This window comes from Pantherophis guttatus, chromosome 10 (genome assembly GCF_059756535.1).
Source record: "Pantherophis guttatus breed Tessera chromosome 10, ASM5975653v1, whole genome shotgun sequence".
NCBI lineage: Eukaryota > Metazoa > Chordata > Lepidosauria > Squamata > Colubridae > Pantherophis > Pantherophis guttatus.
In genome coordinates this window covers 6,314,940-6,336,564 of record NC_142072.1, presented here as the reverse complement: position 1 = coordinate 6,336,564, position 21,625 = coordinate 6,314,940, and the positions used below count along the sequence as shown (strand labels likewise).

The 21,625-nt window shown below is 45.8% G+C and overlaps 2 protein-coding genes across 6 annotated transcripts in view; one reads left to right on the top strand and one right to left on the bottom strand.

Annotated features, from left to right (window-relative positions):
• Positions 1–6,423: 6,423 nt before the first annotated feature.
• On the bottom strand, positions 6,424–14,203 carry LOC117677628 (interferon-inducible GTPase 5-like). 3 transcript variants are annotated; one of them, XM_060693877.2, is made up of 3 exons: positions 12,324–14,203; positions 9,335–9,546; positions 6,424–8,018 (listed from the first exon to the last, which is right to left on the bottom strand). In XM_060693877.2, exon 3 carries the CDS (start codon positions 8,003–8,005, stop codon positions 6,785–6,787), a length of 1,221 nt encoding a protein of 406 aa, XP_060549860.2. In that variant the 5' UTR covers positions 8,006–8,018; positions 9,335–9,546; positions 12,324–14,203; the 3' UTR covers positions 6,424–6,784. The 3 variants fall into 3 exon arrangements, with proteins under 3 accessions (XP_060549860.2, XP_034293838.2, XP_034293836.2); XM_034437947.3 differs by lacking the exon at positions 9,335–9,546 and having other exon boundaries at positions 12,309–12,876; XM_034437945.3 differs by lacking the exon at positions 9,335–9,546 and having other exon boundaries at positions 12,324–12,676.
• LOC117677630 (heat shock cognate 71 kDa protein-like) overlaps positions 12,648–21,625 on the top strand; it is a 24,333-nt gene continuing 15,355 nt past the window's right edge. The window contains exons 1-2 of one of the 3 annotated variants that reach the window (XM_087876099.1): positions 12,648–12,832; positions 14,060–14,734. The gene's annotated coding sequence lies outside the window, so the exon portion shown is untranslated. Of the gene's footprint in view, positions 12,833–14,059; positions 14,735–20,772; positions 20,898–21,002; positions 21,155–21,625 lie in introns of those variants that run through there. The other 2 variants (XM_087876100.1, XM_087876098.1) reach the window with 2 other exon arrangements.

The following is a 21,625-nucleotide window of genomic DNA, read 5'->3' as shown; positions in this document are numbered from 1 at the left end:
GGCCACACACACCCAGCAACCGGGCAGAGAACCCCTTGCTAAAATTTTTGAAGCCCACCCCTGTGCAGGATCCAATCTGGGTCAGTCACCAGGACCAGAGGTTTTGTCTTCAGAGCTTTCGGACTCGTGCTGGAGCGTTTCACACATTCTGCTGAGAGAGAAATTCCCTGAGGATGGGCTCCAGCATGAGTCGGAAAGCTCGGAAGACAAAACGTCTGGTCCCAGTGACCAACCCAGATTGGATTCTTGCACAACAATAGCTACTGCTTTGTAGAAGTATCCTTGGGTTGTTGTGATGTCGTAAGTGTGAAAAACGGACATAAATCACTTTTTCCAGTGGCAATATAATTTCAAACGGCCATTGACAAAGGATTTTAAGTCAAGAACTCCCCATAATGAATGTTCCTCAACAATCAGGAGAACCTGATGCAGAGGCCTCTCTGTGGGCACACGAGCCATTGCCCCAGCTCAGCTCCACTGCGGATGCTTGCGTGCCTCCCGCTGGCCAGCTGGTTTTCGGGTCACTGCCGTGCATGCGTGGGGGGCGGGGCGCATGCAGAAGATGCACATGCATACGCGGGGATCAGGGGACCCCCAGGGGGTCGTGCATGCATGTGCGGGGGGTGGGGCAGGTGGGGGGGGGGTCGCATGCGCATTGCATTATTTATTTATTTATTTATTTATTATATTTCTATACCGCCTTTCTCCCGTAGGACTCAAGGCGGTGTACAGTCAAGAAAAATATAGACACACAAACATCATAAAATTGCTAATTAAAATTGTTACTTAGTTTGGTCAATTAAATAAAACCCAGAATTAGATAACATTTAAAAAATCATTTGCATGTTCATATGTTTAGCCCCGCCTGTTGGAACATCAGGGTCTTGAGGGCACGGCGGAAAGCACGGAGATCAGGGATATTCCGTATCTCCGGGGGCAGTTCATTCCAAAGGGTTGGAGCCCCCACAGAGAAGGCTCTCCCCCTGGGAGTCGCCAGTCGACATAATTTGACTGACGGTACCCTGAATAGTCCCTCCCTGTGAGAACGAACTGGTTATTATGGGTGCGTACGGGCACACTTTGGGCACTTGGTGCCAAAAAGGTTAGCCATCACTGTCCTAGACTTTCCAGCATAAACCAGATTATTGTACAAGCAGAATATTGTTTCTTTGAGGGCTGCAATGTCCTGCGAACACAGCAATTTGATTTTGGCAATTCGAGTTCCTTTAGAACAGGGGTCAGCAACCTGCGGCTCTGGAGCCGCATGTGGCTCTTTCACCCCTCTTCTGTGGCTCCCTGTCACTCAAAATATGCGTCATGACTGCCAATGTGCGACACCCGCCGATACGTGATTTATTGGGCTTTTCAACCTCCGGTAAACCAACCATGAATAAATCCAAGAAAAGAAAAAAGTTTCAGAAGAAAACAAAACGTTTCATTCAACTACATATACTAGTTTTGTGGCTGCTCAAGAAATAGTCAGGCACGAGAATGGTTTTGTGGCTCCCGGTGTTTTCTTTTCTGTGGGAAATGGGTCCAAATGGCTCTTTGAGTGTTTAAGGTTGCAGACCCCTGCATTAAAACTTCGTGAATCTCTGAAGGGTGAAAAGTTCTGGTGACTTTACCAGGAAGGACATCAAGGCCTCCTCACCTGCTCTTTCCAACTTCCAGCCGGAAATGAGGTCATCTTGAAGAAGGCCACAGACACAACTTTGCCAGTTACCCTGCTTGTTGAAGTTCCTACAGCTGCTTTTGTCATGTGTGTTGCTTCCATGGCCATGTATTTAAAAACCCAGCAATGTAGAGATATGACTCATTTGGACAGTCCATATTCTAACTCCTTTCTCCCCAACGGAATGTTAGATAAAAGTCATCCTTTGTCCCACAAAAGATTGTGAAGTCTTGTGTAACATAGGGGAAGTACTGTAGTTTCACCCTGATAAAAGGTGACATAAAAAGGCTATAAATCAGCTAAACTCCCAACTGGAGCAGAAACTTGGCAGTAATGTATTACTTCTATTGATTTATTTATAGTATTTTTATTATTAGCTGCGAGTAATCTTGGGTTCCTTTTTCCCATGTAATCATATCTTCAACTATTCAGGATATGGGAATGGGTTAGCAATAGCAATAGCTCATAGATTTATATGCCGCTTCATAGTGCTTTTACAGCCCTCTCTAAGCGGTTTACAGAGTCAGACGATGAGGGGACTGGAGGCTAAAACATATGAAGAATGGTTGCTGGAACTGGGTATGTCTACTGTAGTTTAATGAAAAGAAGGACTAGGGGAGAGATGATAGCAGTGTTCCAATATCTCCGGGGCTGCCACAAAGAAGAAGGGGTCAACCTATTCTCCACAAGCCACCTGAAGGCAGGAAGAGAAGTAGTAGATGGAAAATGATCAACGAGAGAAGCAACCTAGAACTGAGGAGAAATTTCCTGACAGTTAGAACAATTAATCAGTGAAACAACTTGACTCCAGAAGTTGTGAATGGTCCAACACTTGAAGTTTTTAAGAAGATGTTGGATAACCATTTATCAGAAGTGGTGTAGAGTTTCCTGCCTAAGCAGGGGGTCGGACTAGAAGACCTCCAAGGTCCCTTCCAACTCTGTTATTCTATATTCTATATTATAGGAACTATTCATTGCATTACAATCATCGCTCAGAAAAGGCCAAATCCTCAACCCAGTTAGGTAAACTGCGTCTCTTAAGTTAATGGTCTTATGGAGGTAGGCCATCTGGAGAGCAATTTATCCAGCTTTTTCCAAGCAGAGTTAAGACAATCCCTCGTGTTTTATGAATCCTCCCTGAACTTTCAGTTGCATGGGGAAGATTTGTTTCTGCCCCACCTGTTTGCAGGTTAATGATTAAGATACTTCCTTCTTTTCACCCAGATGCACCTTATTCAACTGTTGAATGTGGTAAATGGGCCGACTCCTTCCTCCCCCCCCAAAAAATAAAAATCAGACAATGGAATTTTCTCACAAGGTTCTGAGCCACTGGGAAGGAATTTATATTCCGTTTCGAAGTGGGATGGAGACATTTTCAACAGCAAACATGGCTGGATCTTGGATTGTTTGCAGGGGTGTATCAGTGGTGGGTTTCAAAAAAAAATTCCTACTGGTTTTGTGGGTGTGGCTTGGTGGGTGTGGCTCGATGGGCATGGTAGGGGAAGGATACTGTAAAATCTCCATTCCCACCCCACTCCAGGGGAAGGTTACTGCAAAATCCCCATTTCTTCCCAATCAGCTGGGACTCGGGAGGCAGAGAATAGATGGGGGCGGGGCCAGTCAGAATTTTTACTACGGGTTCTCCGAACTACTCAAAATTTCCACTACCGGTTCTCCAGAACTGGTCAGAATCTGCTGAAACCCACCTTTGGTGTGTATGTTTGTGGGTATGTGTGTGTTGTTGTTGTGTTTTGGTCAGAATGGGAACTGCAATGCATAAAAAAAAGGAACAGGGCATAGTTTGCATAATTGCAGTTAATATATTGACTTATTTTGCATTTATCAGCAGACCTCTAGACTCTACACCGGAAATAATTAGGAGGCAAGGTCCAAAACTATATTTGATTCCATTTCCAAATGGTTTGAATGGAATATTAGCGGTATGGCCTTCCTGTCAGCCATTTGTTGAGTTCCCTCTTCTGTCTTTATGAAACTTGTTGTTTGGTGACCATTTTCTGAGAAATTTGGAGGCCATATTCACAAGCCATTCATGCGCATCTCTGTATGGATGGTTTCCCCATCCATTTCCAGGCCTTAACGCCAATGTATTCTTCCTGTTGCTTGTGAAGGAAATATTTTGTTCTTACTTTATTTGAAGTGTTTCTCAAACCACGGGATGAGTGCAGCTTTTATTCCGAGTTTGTTGGTTGAAACTTTAGGAAAGAACCCTGCCAGCATTATATGCTAACGGTGAATTCATCCAAAATCAGAATTCCTAAACTTTATTTATTTATTTATTTATTTATTAGTTCGATTTATATGCCGCCCTTCTCCGGAGACTCAGGGCGGCTTACAATGCTTTAAGCAATAACCTTCATACTTTTGTATATACCTGCTTAGTAGGGCTTTCGGCCACCCCTAAGTGGTGTTCTATTTTATACAAAGTCAGCTTATTGCCCCCACAAACCGGGTCCTCGTTTTATCTACCTCGAAAGGATGGAAGGCTGAGTCAACCTTGAGCCTGGTGAGAATTGAACTCGCAGTAACTGCAGGCAGCTGGCAGCTAAGTGCTACTTTAACAGCAGTTTTAGTCCGCTGCGCCACCAAGGCTCTTTAAGTTAAGATGACTGGCAGCATTTCAATATGATTGGAAGCCCTTTTAATGCACCTCCTGAATTAATACCTTCCTTTTTGTTAGAAATAAAATTTCACACTGCCACACTGTTCACTGTTCACTGATTTGCATTGTGCATTGATTTGACATTTTTATTTAAAAAAAGTAAAAAAAAATAAAAAACTTAGAAATAAAATTCTTAAACCTCTTTGAAGATCCAGTTTAAACCTTGATTTGAGTCAAATGACCAGCGAGTGCCACAATCCTCTTGGGATAATTCCATGTTTTGCACTGGAGAATAATCTAGTCTGCCATCTAGTGGAGGCTGAAGGGAACAATACATTTTTTACTGGAATATTCATTTATATTTATATTTTTTTGTTAATAACCAAAGTGCATTAAAAATGGGATACAGGTAGTCTCAACTGACAACCATTCATTTAGTGACCGTTTGAAAATACAGCGGCGCTAAAAAAAAGTGACTTACGACTGGTTTTCACACTTATGACCGTTGCAGTTTATCCATGACCACATATTGTATTTTTCGGAGTATAAAACGCACCAAAAAAGAGGGTAAAAATCTGGGTGCGTCTTATACTCCGAATGTAGCCCCACCCAGCTTCTCAAATGGTGGTTTCAGAGGCTGAAAAAAGCATCAGAAACGAAGCTTCAGAAAAGAAGCCTCCAAACAGAGCTTCAGAGGCTTTTTTTCTGAAGCTCTGTTTCGGAGGCTTTCAGAGGCAGAAAAAAAAAGCAAAAAAAAAGAGCAAGGCACAGAGCTCACAACCAAGGAACCTGTTGCTAAAATTCACCTCTGGGAACAGCTGATTGGGGGTATTCCAGGAAGCCGATCCACCTGCCAATCAACTTTTTTCTTATTTTCCTCCCAAAAAACTAAGGTGCGTCTTATACTCCCAAAAATACGGTAATCAAAATTTGGGAGTTTAGCAACTGGTATATATTTAGGAACAGTTGCCCTGTTCCTGGGTCATGTGATTACTATTTGTAACCTTTCCAACTGGCTTCCAACAAGCAAAGTCAGTGGGGGAAGCCAGATTCGTTCAATGACCAGAAGATTCACTTAACAACTGCAGTGGTTTGCTTAAGAATGGTGCAAAAATCATAAAGCGGGACAAAGTCACTGAACAATTGTCTTGCTTAGCAACATAAATGTTGTAATCCAGGACTACCTGTACTGAAACATGTTCAAGATTACAATCATTTTTCCTCTTTGTTGTAACCTTTCATGCTTTGTAGATATGTTCAGTCCTCACTGAGAAATTCTACCCTCACCAACTCACATTAGAAAAACTCCTGAACTCATAAATTTGAACATTTGTGTTTAAACGCAAGAGTACATCAAAACAGTGTACTTGTTGTCTGCAAATATGCACACTTTGTTAACTTCCACAATTGCTCCACGGTGATTTACTTTTAAGCCATTCGTGCAAATAGCAATTGTATGAATGTCTTCTTCAAAGGGTCTTGCTTGATTAATAACTCCAGCATGGGTGGCTTTTATTACCGTTATACTGAAAGCAGGCAGGGAGGTAAGGATCATAAGAATGGTCTATAAATATTCCTGTATTTTTCAGACTATAAGACACACTGGAGTATAAGATGCACCAAGATTTTGAATAGGTAAACAAGAAAAACAGAGAGCTCCTGGAGGCCCTCCTCAGCCTCCAGGAGCACTCTGCAGGCCTCCCAAACCCTCTGCAATCCCCTTTTTTGCAAAAAAATGGGCCCATTTTTGGCCTCCCAAACCCCCGTCAGATTTTTGCCCTCCCCAGGCCCCATGAGCACTCCGCAGGCCTCCCAAACCCTCTGCAGGCCCCGTTTTTATGAAAAATGGCCCCATTTTTGGCCTCCCAAACCCCCCACGTCACGTTTTTGCCCTCCCCAGGCCCCAGGAGCACTCTGCAGGCCTCCCAAACATTCTGCAGGCCCAGTTTTTGCGAAAAATGGGCTTGTTTTTGGTGAAAATGGGACATGTAGGGCAGGGTTTCAGGAGGCCATAAATGGCTGTATTGGGTGTATAAGATGCACCAACATTTCAACCCTCTTTTGGGGGGGGGAAGTGCGTCTTATACTCCGAAAAGTACGGTATGTATAAAATAAATGAATGAGACATCAAGAGATTTCAGAGCATTTATCATTTCAAAAAGATTGCTGCTATATAAAAGATTCCAAGAACCAATTTATTATATGAAAAACAGTAAAACGCCTCCCAATCACCCAATCTGCTGCATCTAAAGAAATGCAAAGAATCTTCCCATTATGTAATGTCACCCTTTGAAGACTTATCTCAATAACCTTTGGGGGGGGCGGCAGAGGGGTTCTCTTCATAGGATAAGGCAGCAGACAGCAACCCTGGCTAGGTTCTCCTGGCCGGTTTGACCAATTGGAGAAAACAAGAAGCAACACTGATACAAGAGAGGGAGAAAACGCACACTTGTCCATCTCCAAGCAATTTTGGGTGGCGCTCTTGATCATCTTCATTCACAGATGAAGCCCGGTGAAGGATAGCTCAAGGAGCCCTGGACCTCTGTCTCCAAGCCGTACGCTCTGTCCAAGACCCGCTGAGCATCTTCTGCAAAGCTATCTAGAGCTGTGTGCAGCAAATAATAGGCCGCCACGAACGAGACAGCCCCTGCCACCAAGTTGTTGAAAACGGGCACTTTGCTCTTCAGCACCGTGACCATCACCTGCCCGCAGATTGCAGCTTGCCTCAAAAACCCCTGGACAGCATCCCCCGAAAGGTCTCTCACGAAGGTCGAACGCACTTGCTTTTTCAATTCGCAAGAGGGCTTTGAGACCGCGGCGGCCAAGGCCTCCAAAGACACATCATCCAAGCCGAAATGCTGCTGGTAGTTCTTGAGAGTATTGACAAGCACGGGGACATTGAGGTGGAACGGATGGCCAGGCAGGGCTGAAATGATACACGCCAGCAGCGCCGTCTTCCAGATGTGCTGGCGCAACGAACTCTTCTTCTTCTGCACAGCTGCGGCGGTGACGGATGGGAAGGAAAGCAGTAGGGTGTGTCTCTTGTGACCTTCCAGCTCCTCAGCCAGAGTATCCTGCAAGCGGTGGAAATCAAATCTATGCAAATGGAAGCTGGAGATCAAGAAGACTTTGGGGTTCTCCAGACCTTCCTTCTTCAGCTGGCGGGAACAGTCTGCCTCTATTTGCTGCAGCACTTGATCTTCCTGGAACAAGGTTGGCCTTCGTTGTTGGGAAGCCCGCAGATCCTGGTCTACTTTGGAACGGACAAAGTAGAAGCGTTTGCCCATGGCAGCCACAGCCTTAGCCAGCTCAGCGTGATTCTCTCGGAAACGCTCGGATGTGACGATGATGAAGAAATCGTATCTCTCAAATCTCACCAACTGCAGATATTTTCGGGCTTGGAAGGCAGGGGTACCAATGCCTGGCAGGTCCCAAAGCCGAACACGGGGCAGATGAGGGTGATGATAAGAGGTGGGTGAAGCGGTTGTCTCAACCACGCCGGTTTTGGCCGCACGGAAGTCATCATCACTGAACCCCAACATGGCATTGATGAAGGTGGACTTGCCAGCCCCACCTTCGCCCGTCACTGCAATGTCCAGCGTGGTGGTTTCTAGAGAATCCAGGAGTGACTGGACTTGAGAGGACACCTCCACAACGACTTTCGACTGGATGACAGAAGCCATCTCTCTGAGGTCCACCTCCTGGATGTCCATGGTAGAAGCTCAGCTGTAGAAGAAAATAAAGAAATTAAGTTGCCTTCTGTACAAGCTATTAAAAAAAACCCCTCACTTGTAGTTCCTATTTGGGATAGAGTCGGGGTCAGTGGACGGAGCTGAACGTTTACTGGCCAGATGCCCTTCCTGACACCTACATGCAGTTCATAGCAGATATTTTTTTCTTTGCGCCTTAGGAGTGAAATATCTGTTGCAACCTAGGATTGAACTCTCAACCTTCTGAGTGGGATGAGAGCATCTTCACCACTAGGTTACTGCAATGCTCTTCTTTCTATATATGCAATATATTTGCAAAATGTAGAATGGGAACAGCTCCCTCTTCAGGGGAGCTTTAGTCATGCACTGCTGATTTCAAGCACCATCTCTACACCTTACAAATAACTCAAGGTGGCAAACATATTCAACACACCTTCTCCTCTTATTTTTCCCACAACAACAACCCTATCAGAAAGGGACTGGCCCAAGATTACTCAGATGGCTTTCATGGCTAAACTGAACTTGAATTCACAGTCTCCTAGCTTTCTAGCGTGGTGCCTCAACCACTACAGTAGTGGCCAAAATTGTGGAAACCTTTTGGGAAAAGTTTATTTTTGAGGTTTGATGGTTAATAACACCACTTTTTGGGGGGTTCAACATAATCCTATTCCACTGCTGGAATGGCCTGGGAATAGCCCAGACAGACCTTAACCCAATTGAAAATTTATGGAGCTGACTAAAGAAACTTGTTAGTCAGAAGCGACCCAGAAATAAAACCCAGTTAATAAGAGCAATCATTCAATCTTGGTTTCACATTAGAACAGCTGCAGAACTCAAAGACTTGGTTCGCTCCATGGGAAGATGTTGTAAGGCCGTCATTCATGCTAAAGGTTACCCAACTAAGTATTAACTGACATGGTGATAATTTTTGTATCTCTCGTTTTTTTTCTACGTGTTTCACTTTTCTTCTTTATATTGTAAGTACTACTCTAATAGCAAATCCTTCATAAAGTTATTGCATTACATTCTTGATTAAATTACATTCTTACTTCCTTCAAGATAATAATAGGTGAGCAATCAATTAAAGCTGTTCAGAAGAGAGTTTCCTATCTAGATCAGATTGGTTTCCTATCTAGATGAGACTGGGATCAATTGCCAAGGTGATGATCCCATCTCAATAGTTGTTGTTTTTTTTTAATTTGATTTATATGCCGCCCTTCTCTGGAGACTCAGGACGGCTTACAATGCGTTAAGCAATAGCCTTCATACGTTTGTATATTTTATACAAAGTCAGCTTATTGCCCCCACAATCTGGGTCCTCATTTTACCTACCTTAGAAAGGATGGAAGGCTGAGTCAACCTTGAGCTTGGTGAGATTTGAACTTGCAGTAATTGCAGGCAGCTGATGTTAATAACAGTGCTTTAGTCTGCTGCACCACCAGGCTGTTTATTGAGTCCTTTTTGTATGAAGCTAGTCCTTAACTTATCACCAACCGTACAAAGATCTGATGGACCTACTGTATTTTTCGGAGTATAAAACACACCTGAGTTTTTGGGGAGGAAAATAAGAAAAAAGCTGATTGGCATTTGATAAAAATTTGATAAAAATTAAAAAATCAGATTTAAATTTTAAAAAATCCGATTTGAATTTTAAAAATCCAATTTTTTTTATTTAAAAAAAAAAAACACATTGATTTGTATCAACCCTGCAACCAGCCAGCACCTCTATTGGAACAATGTGACAGAGGACTTGTGGGAAAGGGGGAACTTTCATTTTTAACTGGGTGGAAACTGCGGGAACTTTCAGAGTCGGCTTTCACCAGTTGTACCAATACGATGCATCCAATAAATTGCTCTTTGAGGAATCTGCCTACCTCGGAGTTCGGCTTTCTGTGGGTGCATTACCTGGAACGCTGACAGTCGCCCAGTGGTGAAATCCAAATTTTTTTACTACCGGTTCTGTGAACGTGGCTTGGTGGGCATGGTGTGGTTTGGTGGGCGTGGTGTAGTGTGGTGTGGCTTGGTGGGCGTGGCAGGGGAAGGATACTGCCAAATCCCCATTCTCTCCCCACTCCAGGGGAAGGATATTGCAAAATCTCCATTCCCACCCCACTCTAGGGCCAGCTGGAGGTAGTATCTGCCAGTTCTCCAAACTGCTCAAAATTTCTGCTACTGGTTCTCCAGAACCTGTTAGAACCTGCTGGATATCACCCCAGCAGTCGCCTCATTTAACACTTAAAAAACCAAATCTCTTCCTAACACATATTTGATCCTAATGTAATGTAACATATATTTGATCCTAACTAATGTCCACACAAAGGCTGCGTCAAAGTGCATTTCTGTTCATCAAACTTTTGTTTTTCTTCCAGGCCTGCAAACCTCTGCCCACTGTTTCTCTAAGTGACCGCTGCTTTTGTTCAAATTCCACCAGCTCTTAAACCCACAGACATTTTCCTCCTACGGCTACTCAGTTTAGAATCCACAGTCCCGTTCACAGGACACACCCATGGTCTCCCTAAAAAAGCAACAAGAGAAGGAAGTGGTTGTGCTCCTTTTTTTTCCACCTGAAAGAACAACCCAAACCACGGATCACCGGCGCACAAAAACGCCAATCCCGGCAAAAGAACATTGTGCACACGACAATTTAAAAACATGAACTGAAAATCAGCAGCAGCAAATCCTCGGCAAGCATCTCTGCACTCACCCACTACAGCTCACCCTGTCCTACCCCAGAAAGCACGTGACATCATATAGTGTGGTCACTACACTATAAAAAAGATGTTGAGACTCTAGAAAGAGTGCAGAGAAGAGCAACCAGGATGATTAGGGGACTAGAGGCTAAAACATACGATGAACGGTTACAGGAACTAGGCATGGCTAGTTTAGTGAAGAGAAGGACCAGAGGAGACATGATAGCAGTCTTCTAATATTTGAGGGACTGCCACAGAGAGGAAGGGGTCAAGCTATTCTCCAAAGCACCCAAAGGCCAGACAAGGAATAATGGATGGAAACTGAACAAGGAGAGATTCAACCTAGAAATAAGGAGAAATTTTCTGACAGTGAGAACAATCAACCCATGGAACAGAAGTTGCCTTCAGAAGTTTTAGATGCTTCATCGCTAGAGGCTTTCAAAAAGAGACTGGATAGCCACTTATCAGAAATGGTGTAGAAGGTGGGAGGGGGGGGCGGACCTGGCGTAACCCAATTGAAAATCTATGGAGCCGGCTAAAGAAACTGGTTAGTCAGAAGCGACCCAGCAATAAAACCCAGTTAATAGAAGCCATCATTCCATCTTGGTTTCACATTAGAACAGCTGCAGAACTCAAAGACTTGGTTCACTCCATGGGAAGACGTCGTAAGGCCGTAATTCGTGCTAAAAGTTACCCAATGAAGTATTAACTGACATGGGGATCATTTTTGTATATCTCGTTTTTTCGATGGTGATAATTTTTGCATGACTCATTTTTTTCTACGTGTTTCACTTTTCTTCTTTATATAACTGCTATTCTAATAGCAAACCCTTCATAAAAGTTATTGCATTCCATTCTTGATTAAATTATCTTTCCATTGATATGTAATTTTATGGTACTACTCCCCCCCCCAAAAAAAGTGGTGTTATTAGCTAGTTTAGATTAGAAAATACACTTTTCCCAAAAGGTTTCCACAATTTTGGCCACTACTATAGACACAAGGACAGTTTTTCCCCCCCATGCCATCACTCTGCTAAACAACTAATTCCCGCAACATTGTCAAACTATCTTAAAAAATGCAGTATTCCCATCATTATTCTCCTCTTCCCTATTACCCATCTCCTTAGGACTGTAACTTTGTTGCTTATCACTATTGTTGTCTGCACATTGAGAGCTTACAAACTGGAAACAAATTCCTTGTGTGTACTAATCACATTCGGCCAATAAAGAATATCTATTCTATGTATACTGCTCAAAAAAATAAAGGGAACACAAGCAGAAGACATCCGAGATCTGAATGAATGAAATAGCCTGATTAAATACTTTGTTCTTCACATACAGTAATTTATACACTGCTCAAACAACTAAAGGGAACACAAAATTACTGTATGTAACGAACAAAGTATTTAATGAGGCTATTTCATTCATTCAGATCTCGGATGTCTTCTGCTTGTGTGCCCTTTATTTTTTTTGAGCAGCGTATAATGAAAAGTCTGCAAGAAAACAAGCAAGCTCAGGGAGCACCAAGGACCCCCTCGTTGAGTCCCCCTTCTTCGGCGCCTTTGTCACTCTGAACGGTCATTAAACGAAACGGTTGTAAACTGAGGGCTACCTACTCGTCGCCGACTTACTTCACCAGCAGGGAGGATCCAAGCCCACCAATCCCCTCGCAAAGGATCCTTCCAAGCGGCTTCGGTTTTGCAGGAGCCGTGAATTAAGGAGATGCGCGCGATCCTTCGGGGGGGGGGGCTCCTCGGTCTCCAGGAATCCGAAAGCACCAGGCTTCTCTTTCTGGGATCGAAGAGGATTTCTTCCCTCCCGCGAAACGAAGCCGGAGATGGCGGGCCTTTCGCTCGGATGGAAAGGAAAAGAAACAGAAACTTGACTCTCGAGAGAAGGCGGAGGCGCTGCCGAGCCGGAAAGGAGGCGTTGCTTTCCGAGTTCCCCAAAGGCGCAAGCTTGCACGGCATCCTAAACGGAGTCAGGTGTGTGTGGGGCGGGAGGTTTAAATCTGGAGGGGCTCCGTTTCTTCGTCCTGGTGGGGAAGGGTTTTTTGCAGATGTTCCGATTTATTCGATTCAGGTCGATCCTTCCCATTTTGCAAAGGTGATGCACGCGTTTTAAGGGATCCACGCACCAGGTGAGAGAACGTTGCAAACGCCGCGCTGGCTTCCAAGGATGTTTGCAAAAAAAAAAAAAAAAATCTTCTTATTCTAACGGTCTATGGAGATTCTCCAAAAAAAAATCTGCTTCTTCTAACTATCTATGGAGATTCTCCAAAAACTCTGCTTATTCTAACTGTCTATGGAGATTCTCTCCCCCCAAAAATCTGCTGCTTCTAACTGTCTATGGAGATTCTCCAAAAGATCTGCTTATTCTGTCTATGGAGATTCTCCAAAATTCTGCTTATTCTAACTGTCTATGGAGATTCTTCTCCCCAAAAAATCTGCTTATTCTAACTGTCTATGGAGATTCTCTCCCCCAAAAAATCTGCTGCTTCTAACTGTCTATGGAGATTGTCCAAAAACTCTGCTTCTTCTAACTGTCTGTGGAGATTCTCCAAAATTCTGCTTATTCTAACTGTCTATGGAGATTCTTCTCCCCAAAAAATCTGCTTCTTCTAACTCTCTATGGAGATTCTCTAAAAACTCTGCTTATTCTAACTGTCTATGGAGATTCTCCCAAAAAAAATCTGCTTATTCTAACTGTCTATGGAGATTCTCTCCCCCCAAAAATCTGCTGCTTCTAACTGTCTATGGAGATTCTCCAAAAGATCTGCTTATTCTGTCTATGGAGATTCTCCCCCCCAAAAAAGATCTTCTTCTAACGTCATCCCATTCAGTATTTTTTACATGCGGTTGCTGCATTTTAAGAGTCTGCTTATCTTCAGGGATGAAAAGGCTGCAGGCTGCCCACCCACCCCCCAACTCCTTTTTCCCCTACAGGAGACTTGTGGGGCAGCCTGGGCTAAGAAACGGAGATTCCCCACCTGGAGAATGGCTGCGATTGAAGTTTCCTTGACATTTGGGGTTCCTTAGGGTTACCACCCCTTCCCCAAGACTTGCACCCCAGTGGATATGGTGTCTTCCAGGACCCCATAAATCAGTGTTTCTCAACCTTGAGAGCTTGAAGATATGTGGACTTCAACTCCCAGAATTCCCCAGCCAGCATGGCTGACTGGGGAATTCTGGAAGTTGAAGTCCACACATCTTCAGGTTCTCAACGTTGAGAAACACTGCCATAAATGAAAAAGGCTAAAATGCGAAGCCTTCCCCCAAACTGATTTTTTTTTACAAGTTTTGGGAAGTCTTGCCAAGATTTTGAAGCCTCTTTTTTTCCCCCTCCTTGCTCATTCATTTACATGCAGGATCGGCGCTCCCGTCTCATCTTCAGACACGGATTATTGACCGCGTGCACACGTGATGCCGAAGCCGACGGATGCATTTTTTTTTAACCTATGCTCGGGTGATTCTCCGGGATCGTAAGGGTTAACCGAAGCCCCCCACCCCTGGCAAGCCAGACATCAGAGAAACCCCAGTTCAAACAAACTTCGTGGGAATGCGGCTGTTGAGTTTGCACGTGAAAAAAAGTGCTGCTTTGAACCCCGTTCCTCCGTCCGTCCCCCGTCCCCCCGCAACTTGGCTGGCCTCGGGAGGCGGGGAAGGATGAGGGCGCAATCTTATTTCGGAATTAACGCAACCTGTTGATTATAAAACTCAAATGAACTTGGAGGGCGCCAGGTTGAAGAAGCTCGGGCCAGCCCTGCGCCCAAAGAGCCCGCCCCCTTTCCGTCTCCATGGTTACCGGGCTTGCGCTACAAAGCAACTCAACGCAAGAACGAAGGGGGCGGGGCGAGCAGCCTCCCCCTGACGCTTGCGTGGGTGAAGGCTACAAACACGGGAACGTTCCGTTGGGAGGCGGGACGGCCGTCTCGCGCTCCTATTGGCTGGCCCGCGGGGAGCGACAGATCCAAAGGGCTTAGCTGTTCCCAGCGATTGATTTTCTAGGCGAGCATCTCTGTACGATGCACGTCGGTACAAAAGTGAGTTTTTTTTTTTTTAATTCCCAAGTGAGCGTGCAACGGGGTTGTTGTGTCTTTAAATTGTGCCGGACTTGGGTTGTCCCATAGATTCACCAGGGTTCAAAAATCGATTGGAGGAACTGTTAAAAACGGAGGGCCACGCAAGATGGGCTTTGTAATACTCGCAAGATGGGTTTCAAAGCACCACCCGAGAGTTGCAATGGAGGGGGGGGGGCATATATTTTAGCAGGGCTTTATTGAACTTGTCATAAAGAAAACTTCCCACGCTAAACAACTGCAAAATCCCTATTACAATCTAGCAGCGATTTCGGGGACAGGGTTGACTTATTTAAACTTTCAGGTATACCCAAGAGTCTTGTGTATCAAGTGAATGTTTATTTTTCTCCTGCTGTAAGGAAATAGATATACTGAAATACTAGAATTAGTAAAAACCTCTTAACTGTTTCCTGCAACGTATATATATATATGTATATGTAGGTCTTTGGTTCTTCGGGTTTTCTCCCGCATAAAATTGGAAGTGTCTTGGCGACGTTTCGACGAAGTCTCATTCGTCATCTTCAGGCTGGTGTTTTCGGCTTCGTGCTTCTAGGAGCAATGTGTGATCGCAGTGATCACAATGCTGATCTATATCTTTTCAGCTGATTGGTGCGGCAGACTGGCTTGCCACACCTCAGCTGCGTTACTCCCAAATGGTAACACAGGTTAGCATTTGTAAAACTGCACACATGTTAAACCGGCAGCATCTCACCACTGCCCGGGACACTGCAACTGTCATAAATATGAAGCAGTTGCCACACACCTGAATTCTGATCACATGATCATGGGGATGCTGCAAAGGTCATAACTGAAAAACAGTCATAAGTCACATTTTTCAATGCTGTTGTACCTTTGACTGGTCACTAAATGAACTGTTGTTATTCGAGGACTATCTGCATAGGTCAGGGGTGGGCAACTGTGGCCCACCCCTGGCATAGGTTTATTGTAAGCTTAAGCACTCTACAAAGAATCTGAACTACTAACAGTCAAAGCAAATTGGTGGCAGATAAAGAATCTGGTGGAATTCAAATGGGCTTGAGACTTGCTGGGTGCAAAGGGACCCCAGACTGATGACGCATTTGACCCCTCCCTCAGGCTCAGCCTAGCCATCTCCTACATCATGGTCACACTTTGTCTCAATAAACAACCACAAAAGGAAGTGAGGACGTGATTCTGTCAGGTGGATATGATCTCTTGCTTAGCAACTGTGTCACTTAGTGATTGAGTTGCCAGTCCCAATTGTGGTCCTTAAGTGAGGACTATATGAATTCTTACTTGCTCTGTCTTCCCCCTCCCCTGGACCCAGTGATGACAACTCTGATTAAAAGCCACGGTGGTGCAGTGGTTAGAATGCAGTACTGCAGGTTACTTCTGCTGACTGCCAGTTGCCTGCAATTTGGCAGTTCGAATCTCACCAGGCTCAAGGTTAATTCACCCTTCCATCCTTCTAAGGTCGGTAAAATGAGGACCCAGATTGTTGGGGGCAAGAGACTGACTCTGTAAACCGCTTAGAGAGGGCTGTAAAGCGGTATATAAGTCTAAGTGCTATTGCTATATTCAAGAAAGCTTTTGCCGCTGTTGAAAGAACAAGAGAGGGAATCTCTCCAGAGAGGTGTAAAGTTTTCCCAGCCGAGATCGGCTTCCACAGGCTGAAAAGGTCGAGAGCAGTTAATTGAGGACACTGGTCTTCACCGGCCATTTTCTAAACTGCCAGCGTCTTTGGGATGTTCTGTACAATGCAGGTTTTATAAGTTTAAACCCGCGAGCAAGATTGGAGTAAAATCACATCCACCAGGTCCAAAATGTTGCTTGTTGTAAACAGGACTTTGCTTCAGGAAGCCAGTTCAGAGCCTTTTGCGGAAGAGAGGCTCGTGTGCCAAATCGGGGCCTCAGATGGCCGGCTTTTCCAAAGAACAGCTGCCAATTTCGGCTGCTCCCTTTTTTTAGCAGCGTGAATGATGCAGTTTGGCCCTTGGATGTTTCCATCCTTGGAACAAAAGTCAATACTGTGGAACAGGGGCGTCAAATTGGATTTCTTCGAGGGCCAGATTAGCATTGTAGTTCTCCTTTGCGGGCCGGCCGGGGAAAGGGGGGTCCAAGATTGGATGGATGCCCCCTGTAGCACTCTGCTAGCCAAAACGGCACCGGGGCGGGAGTGCACAGGCCCCTCGCACCTCATTTTTGGCCTGGACAGCCTCCTGAAACATTTTGCCAGCCAGCCAAAACACGCCCCGTTTTGGCCGGCAGAGTGCTGCAGGAGGCCATCCAGGCCAGTAGTGGGTTTCAATTTCGGTCACACCGATTCGCTCATCGGCACGCACTCACATGCGCAGAAGCTTCTGCGCATGTGCAGTGACATCCAGCTGGGTGGGCGGAGCTTCCCACTACCGCCGCTACCAGTTCGCCCGATCCAGGGCGAAACGGTAGCAACCCACCACTGATTCAGGCCAAAAACAGGGCACGGGAGGGCTGTGCGTGCCCCCCCCCACCGCTGTTTTGGCCGGCAAAGTGGTGCAAGAGGCAATGTAGGCCGAAAACAGAGCACAGGGGGCTGCACGTGGCCCCCCTCCGCACCCCGTTTTGGCCAGCAAAGTGTTGCAGGAGGCCGTCCAGGCTGAAAATGGGGTGTAGAGCCACATGTGGCCCCCTGTGCCCCGTTTGTCTACCAGAGGCACCACGGGCTGGTCCTTTGCTATTTCCAGGCAGGCCCCACAAAGCACCCCGGGAGCCGAATCCAGCCCGCGGGCCTTGAGTTTGATACCGCTGCTGTAGAATAGATTTAGGGGAGGGGATAAAAGGTAGAGGGGTCCCTGTAGATTTTACTGCACTGGTCGTTGCTGATTATCGGGGATGGTGCTCATCTCTGTTTCAAGGCCATTGAGTCAGCGCTGTCCGAAGACATTTCTGTGGTCATGTGGCCAGCATGACATCACAGAGTGTCGTCCGCTTTCCATAGAAGTTGTACCTATTTTATCTACTCACATTCCCATGTTTTTGAATTACTACGTTGGCAGGAATTGGGGCGAGGGACAGGAACTGTAGCCTTATATAACAAGATGTGCCAAGGACACCATTACTGATTTGCCTGAATACCAACTTCGGGCACCGCTCTACACATCTGCCAACACTTATAATACTACCACACCATAACACGCAAGAGTCAAATGTGCTCCTTCCTTTTATCTGGCCCCAGAATACTACTTGGGTGGCCTCACCATATAACACAGTTTCTTGAACTTGTCCATATTAAGACAGGTGGACTTCGATTCCCAGAATCCCCCAACCAGCTTGGCTGGCTGGGGAATTCTGGGAGTCGAAGTCCACCTGTCTTAATGTCACATTTGAGAAAGATGATTGCAAGGGCCTTGGTAGTACAGTGGTCTAAGGCACCCTGTTATTAACACAGCTGCCTGCAATTACTGCAGGTTCGAATCTTACCAGGCTCAAGGTTGACTCAGCCTTCCATCCTTTCTAAGGTAGGTTAAATGAGGACCCAGTTTGTGGGGGCAATAAGCTGACTTTGTATAAATATACAAAAGTATGAAGGCTATTGCTTAACGCATTGTAAGCCGCCCTGAGTCTCCGGAGAAGGGCAGCATATAAATCAAATTTTAAAAAAATTAGCATTTATATATCACTTTATAGTGCTTTACGGCCCTCTCTAAGCAGTTTAGAGCCAGCATATCACTTCCAACCATTTGGGTCCTCATTTTACCGACCTCAGAAGGACGGAAGATTGAGTTAAATCTTCAGCCGGTCAGGATCGAACTCCAGACTGCGAGCAGAGTTAGGCCGCAATACTTCATTCTAACCACTGCAACACTACAAACTAACATCTACCCCAGCATTCCTTAATTGGGGGCGGGAAGGGGGGAGAGACACACAACCCATGGCTCCACACACTCAGCAAAAAATTGCACCCACATCTACTCGGTCCTTAAGTTATTGCATTCACAGATATTTGAGGGTTCACGTCATCCATTCACTTCCATCCTTCCGAAGTCGATAAAATGGGGACCCAGATTGTTGGGGGCAATAGACTGACTCTGTAAACCGCTTAGAGAGAGCTGTAAAGCACTGTGAAGCGGTATATAAGTCTTAAGTGCTATTGATATTATAAGAGCTGTGGTGGAACAGTGGTTAGAATGCAGCATTGCAGACCAACTCTGCCCACTGCCAGGAGTTCGATCCTGACCGGCTCAAGGTAGACTCAGCTTTCCATCCTTCCGAGGTGGGTAAAATAAGGACCCAGATTGTTGGTGGGGCGATAGGCTGACTCTGTAAACCGCTTGGAGGGCTGTAAAGTCCAAATGCTTTTGCTATATATATAAATATATATTTAGCTATATGTTGTCTTAGCGATGTGGCTCAGTGGCTAAGATGCTGAGCTTGTCGATCGAAAGGTCGGCAGTTCAGCGGTTCGAATCCCTAGTGCCGCATAACGGGGTGAGCTCCTGTTACTCTTCCCAGCTTCTGCCAACCTAGCAGTTCGAAAGCACGTAAAAAATGCAAGTAGAAAAATAGGGACCACCTTTGGTGGGAAAGGAACAGCGTTCCGTGCGCCTTTGGCATTGAGTCATGCCAGTCACATGACCACGGAGACGTCTTCGGACAGCGCTGGTTCTTCGGCTTTGAAACGGAGATGAGCACCGCCCCCTAGAGCCGGAAACAACTAGCACAGATGTGCGAGGGGAACCTTTACTTTTACCTTATATACGTTGTCTTGTATTTTTGTTACGGATTGCACCAGTAGAGGCTAAACCCATTTCATCGTATACATGAGGTACAATGACAATAAAGGCTGCTATTATTATTATTATTATTATTATTATTATTATTATTATTATTAATTTATTGGTTAATCTTTAGTGAGATTCACAGCTTTTGAGGCTGGTTAATAGCTCAGCAGCTCGAGTCCTAACCAAGGACCTAGGAACTGTTAAGGTATCGTCGGAGGATGTAAGCTGTTCCGAGTAAGGTGGTTTTTTGTAGAGTCAAAATGTTCAAGTCCGGCAAATTTAGAATTTCTAAATAGCGGGGTAGCTCTTTGGGTATTGCTCCGAGGGCTCCAATTACAATCGGGACAACACACGATTTCTTTTTCCACAATCGCTCAACTTCAATTTGTAAGTCCCGGTACTTTGTGATTTTTTCTTGCTGCTTATCTTCAATCCGTGCATCACCAGGTATTGCAATGTCAATGAACCATACTTTTTTCTTTTCAACTATTGTTATGTCAGGTGTGTTGTGGACCAAGTGCCTGTCAGTCTGAATCCTGAAGTCCCACAAGATCATGAGTTTCTCATTCTCTAAAACTTTCTCAGCCTGATGTTCCCAGTGGTTTTTGCTGTACTCAAATCCAAACTTCTGGCACAATTTCCAGTGAATGATTTTAGCACCACGGTCATGGCTTCTTCTTCTTCTTCTTCTTCTTCTTCTTCTTCTTCTTCTTCTTCTTCTTCTTCTTCTTCTTCTTCTTCTTCTTCTTCTTCTTCTTCTTCTTCTTCCTGCTTCTTCTTCTTCTTCTTCTTCTTCCTGCTTCTTCTTTTCTTCTTCCTCCTCCTCCTCCTCCTCCTCCTCCTCCTCCTCCTCCTTCTTCTTTTCTTCTTCTTCCACCCAATCCTAAATTCCCCAAGAAGGCTGGGTTCACCCCCCCCATACCCCCACCCCCCCAAAAAAAAACTTTGCAAAGATAAACCACAACCAAGCAAAGCAGCTGCTTAACACCCCCCCCCCCAGTTTCTCATGGGTCTGGGTATAAAAAAAAGGGGGGGGTCGTGTGAACCAACAGGCTCCACGTTTGCCCTTCTACACGCTTCCCGTGCCCTCGACCTCCTTTTGCAATCCCCTCCTCCTTCCCCCAGAATAAAATTAGAAAGTGAAGTCAGGGGCTCCCAGGGAGGGGGGGGGGGCAGGCAAACGTTTCCAAGCGGGGAGAAGCTTTATTTGGAGACGACAAGCGAGTCTACCCCCTTCTCCTCCTCCTGCGCGCGTGCAACGGAAACGCGGGCACGCGCGCTTTCCCAAGCTTTCTTGAACCTTCCAAGCCGAGGCTCGTGCCCGTCCGGGCCCGGGCAACGGCGGCGGCGGGAGCGCGCCTTTTGCAAAAGCAGGCCAAATCGAGAAGGTTCTGCAAAGTGTCGGAACGGGGTGGGGGGGGGTGGGAATGTACTAGAAGGGGCGGGGTGGGAGCGGGGACTCTCTTGCCTATAAAGTCGGGCGAGAGGCGGACCGTCGGGTTAGTTAAAAGCGGGGAGGGGCGTGCAAGCAAAGCGTGCGCCGAAGGAGCGTTTGTATTTTTTTTTTTTTTGCACGGCGGGTTGCAAAAGAAGCCGAACTCGGCGAGAAACGATTGCAAACGAAGCAACAAAAAAAAAAAAAAAGGTACCTGGTTGTTTTTTTGGAGAGGGAGGGGGGCGACGTTGCTAGGCGAAGAAAATTGCAGAGGATTCTGCAATTCTGCATTGCATTCCCGCTCCCAAGAGCCGTGCAAGAGTCGTGGCCCGACGCGGGGGTTTTGCTCCCCTCTTTATTTATTTTATTTATTTTTTTTGCACGGGTTTCTTCCCTGCTCGTGCAAAAAAGTGCGGTGCGTAGGGCTTTTCTGCGCGCTCCCGTCCCCGGGTTAACTTACTGGCCAGCTCGAGCTTGGGGAATCGCCCTGCCCGCCCGCTTGCTTGCTCGCTCGTTCCGCTTGGGCTGCCAGGATCTGGTTCCCACGACTTGCAGTTGTTGCGAGTTGCATTGAGTCGAGGCTGTCGACTCCGGGTTGGGTTGGGTTTCTTTGCACAAGTTGGGCGAGTCCCGGGGTTCCTGAAGCCAAACCCGTTTGCTTGGGGGTTGGGGGTGGGGAGA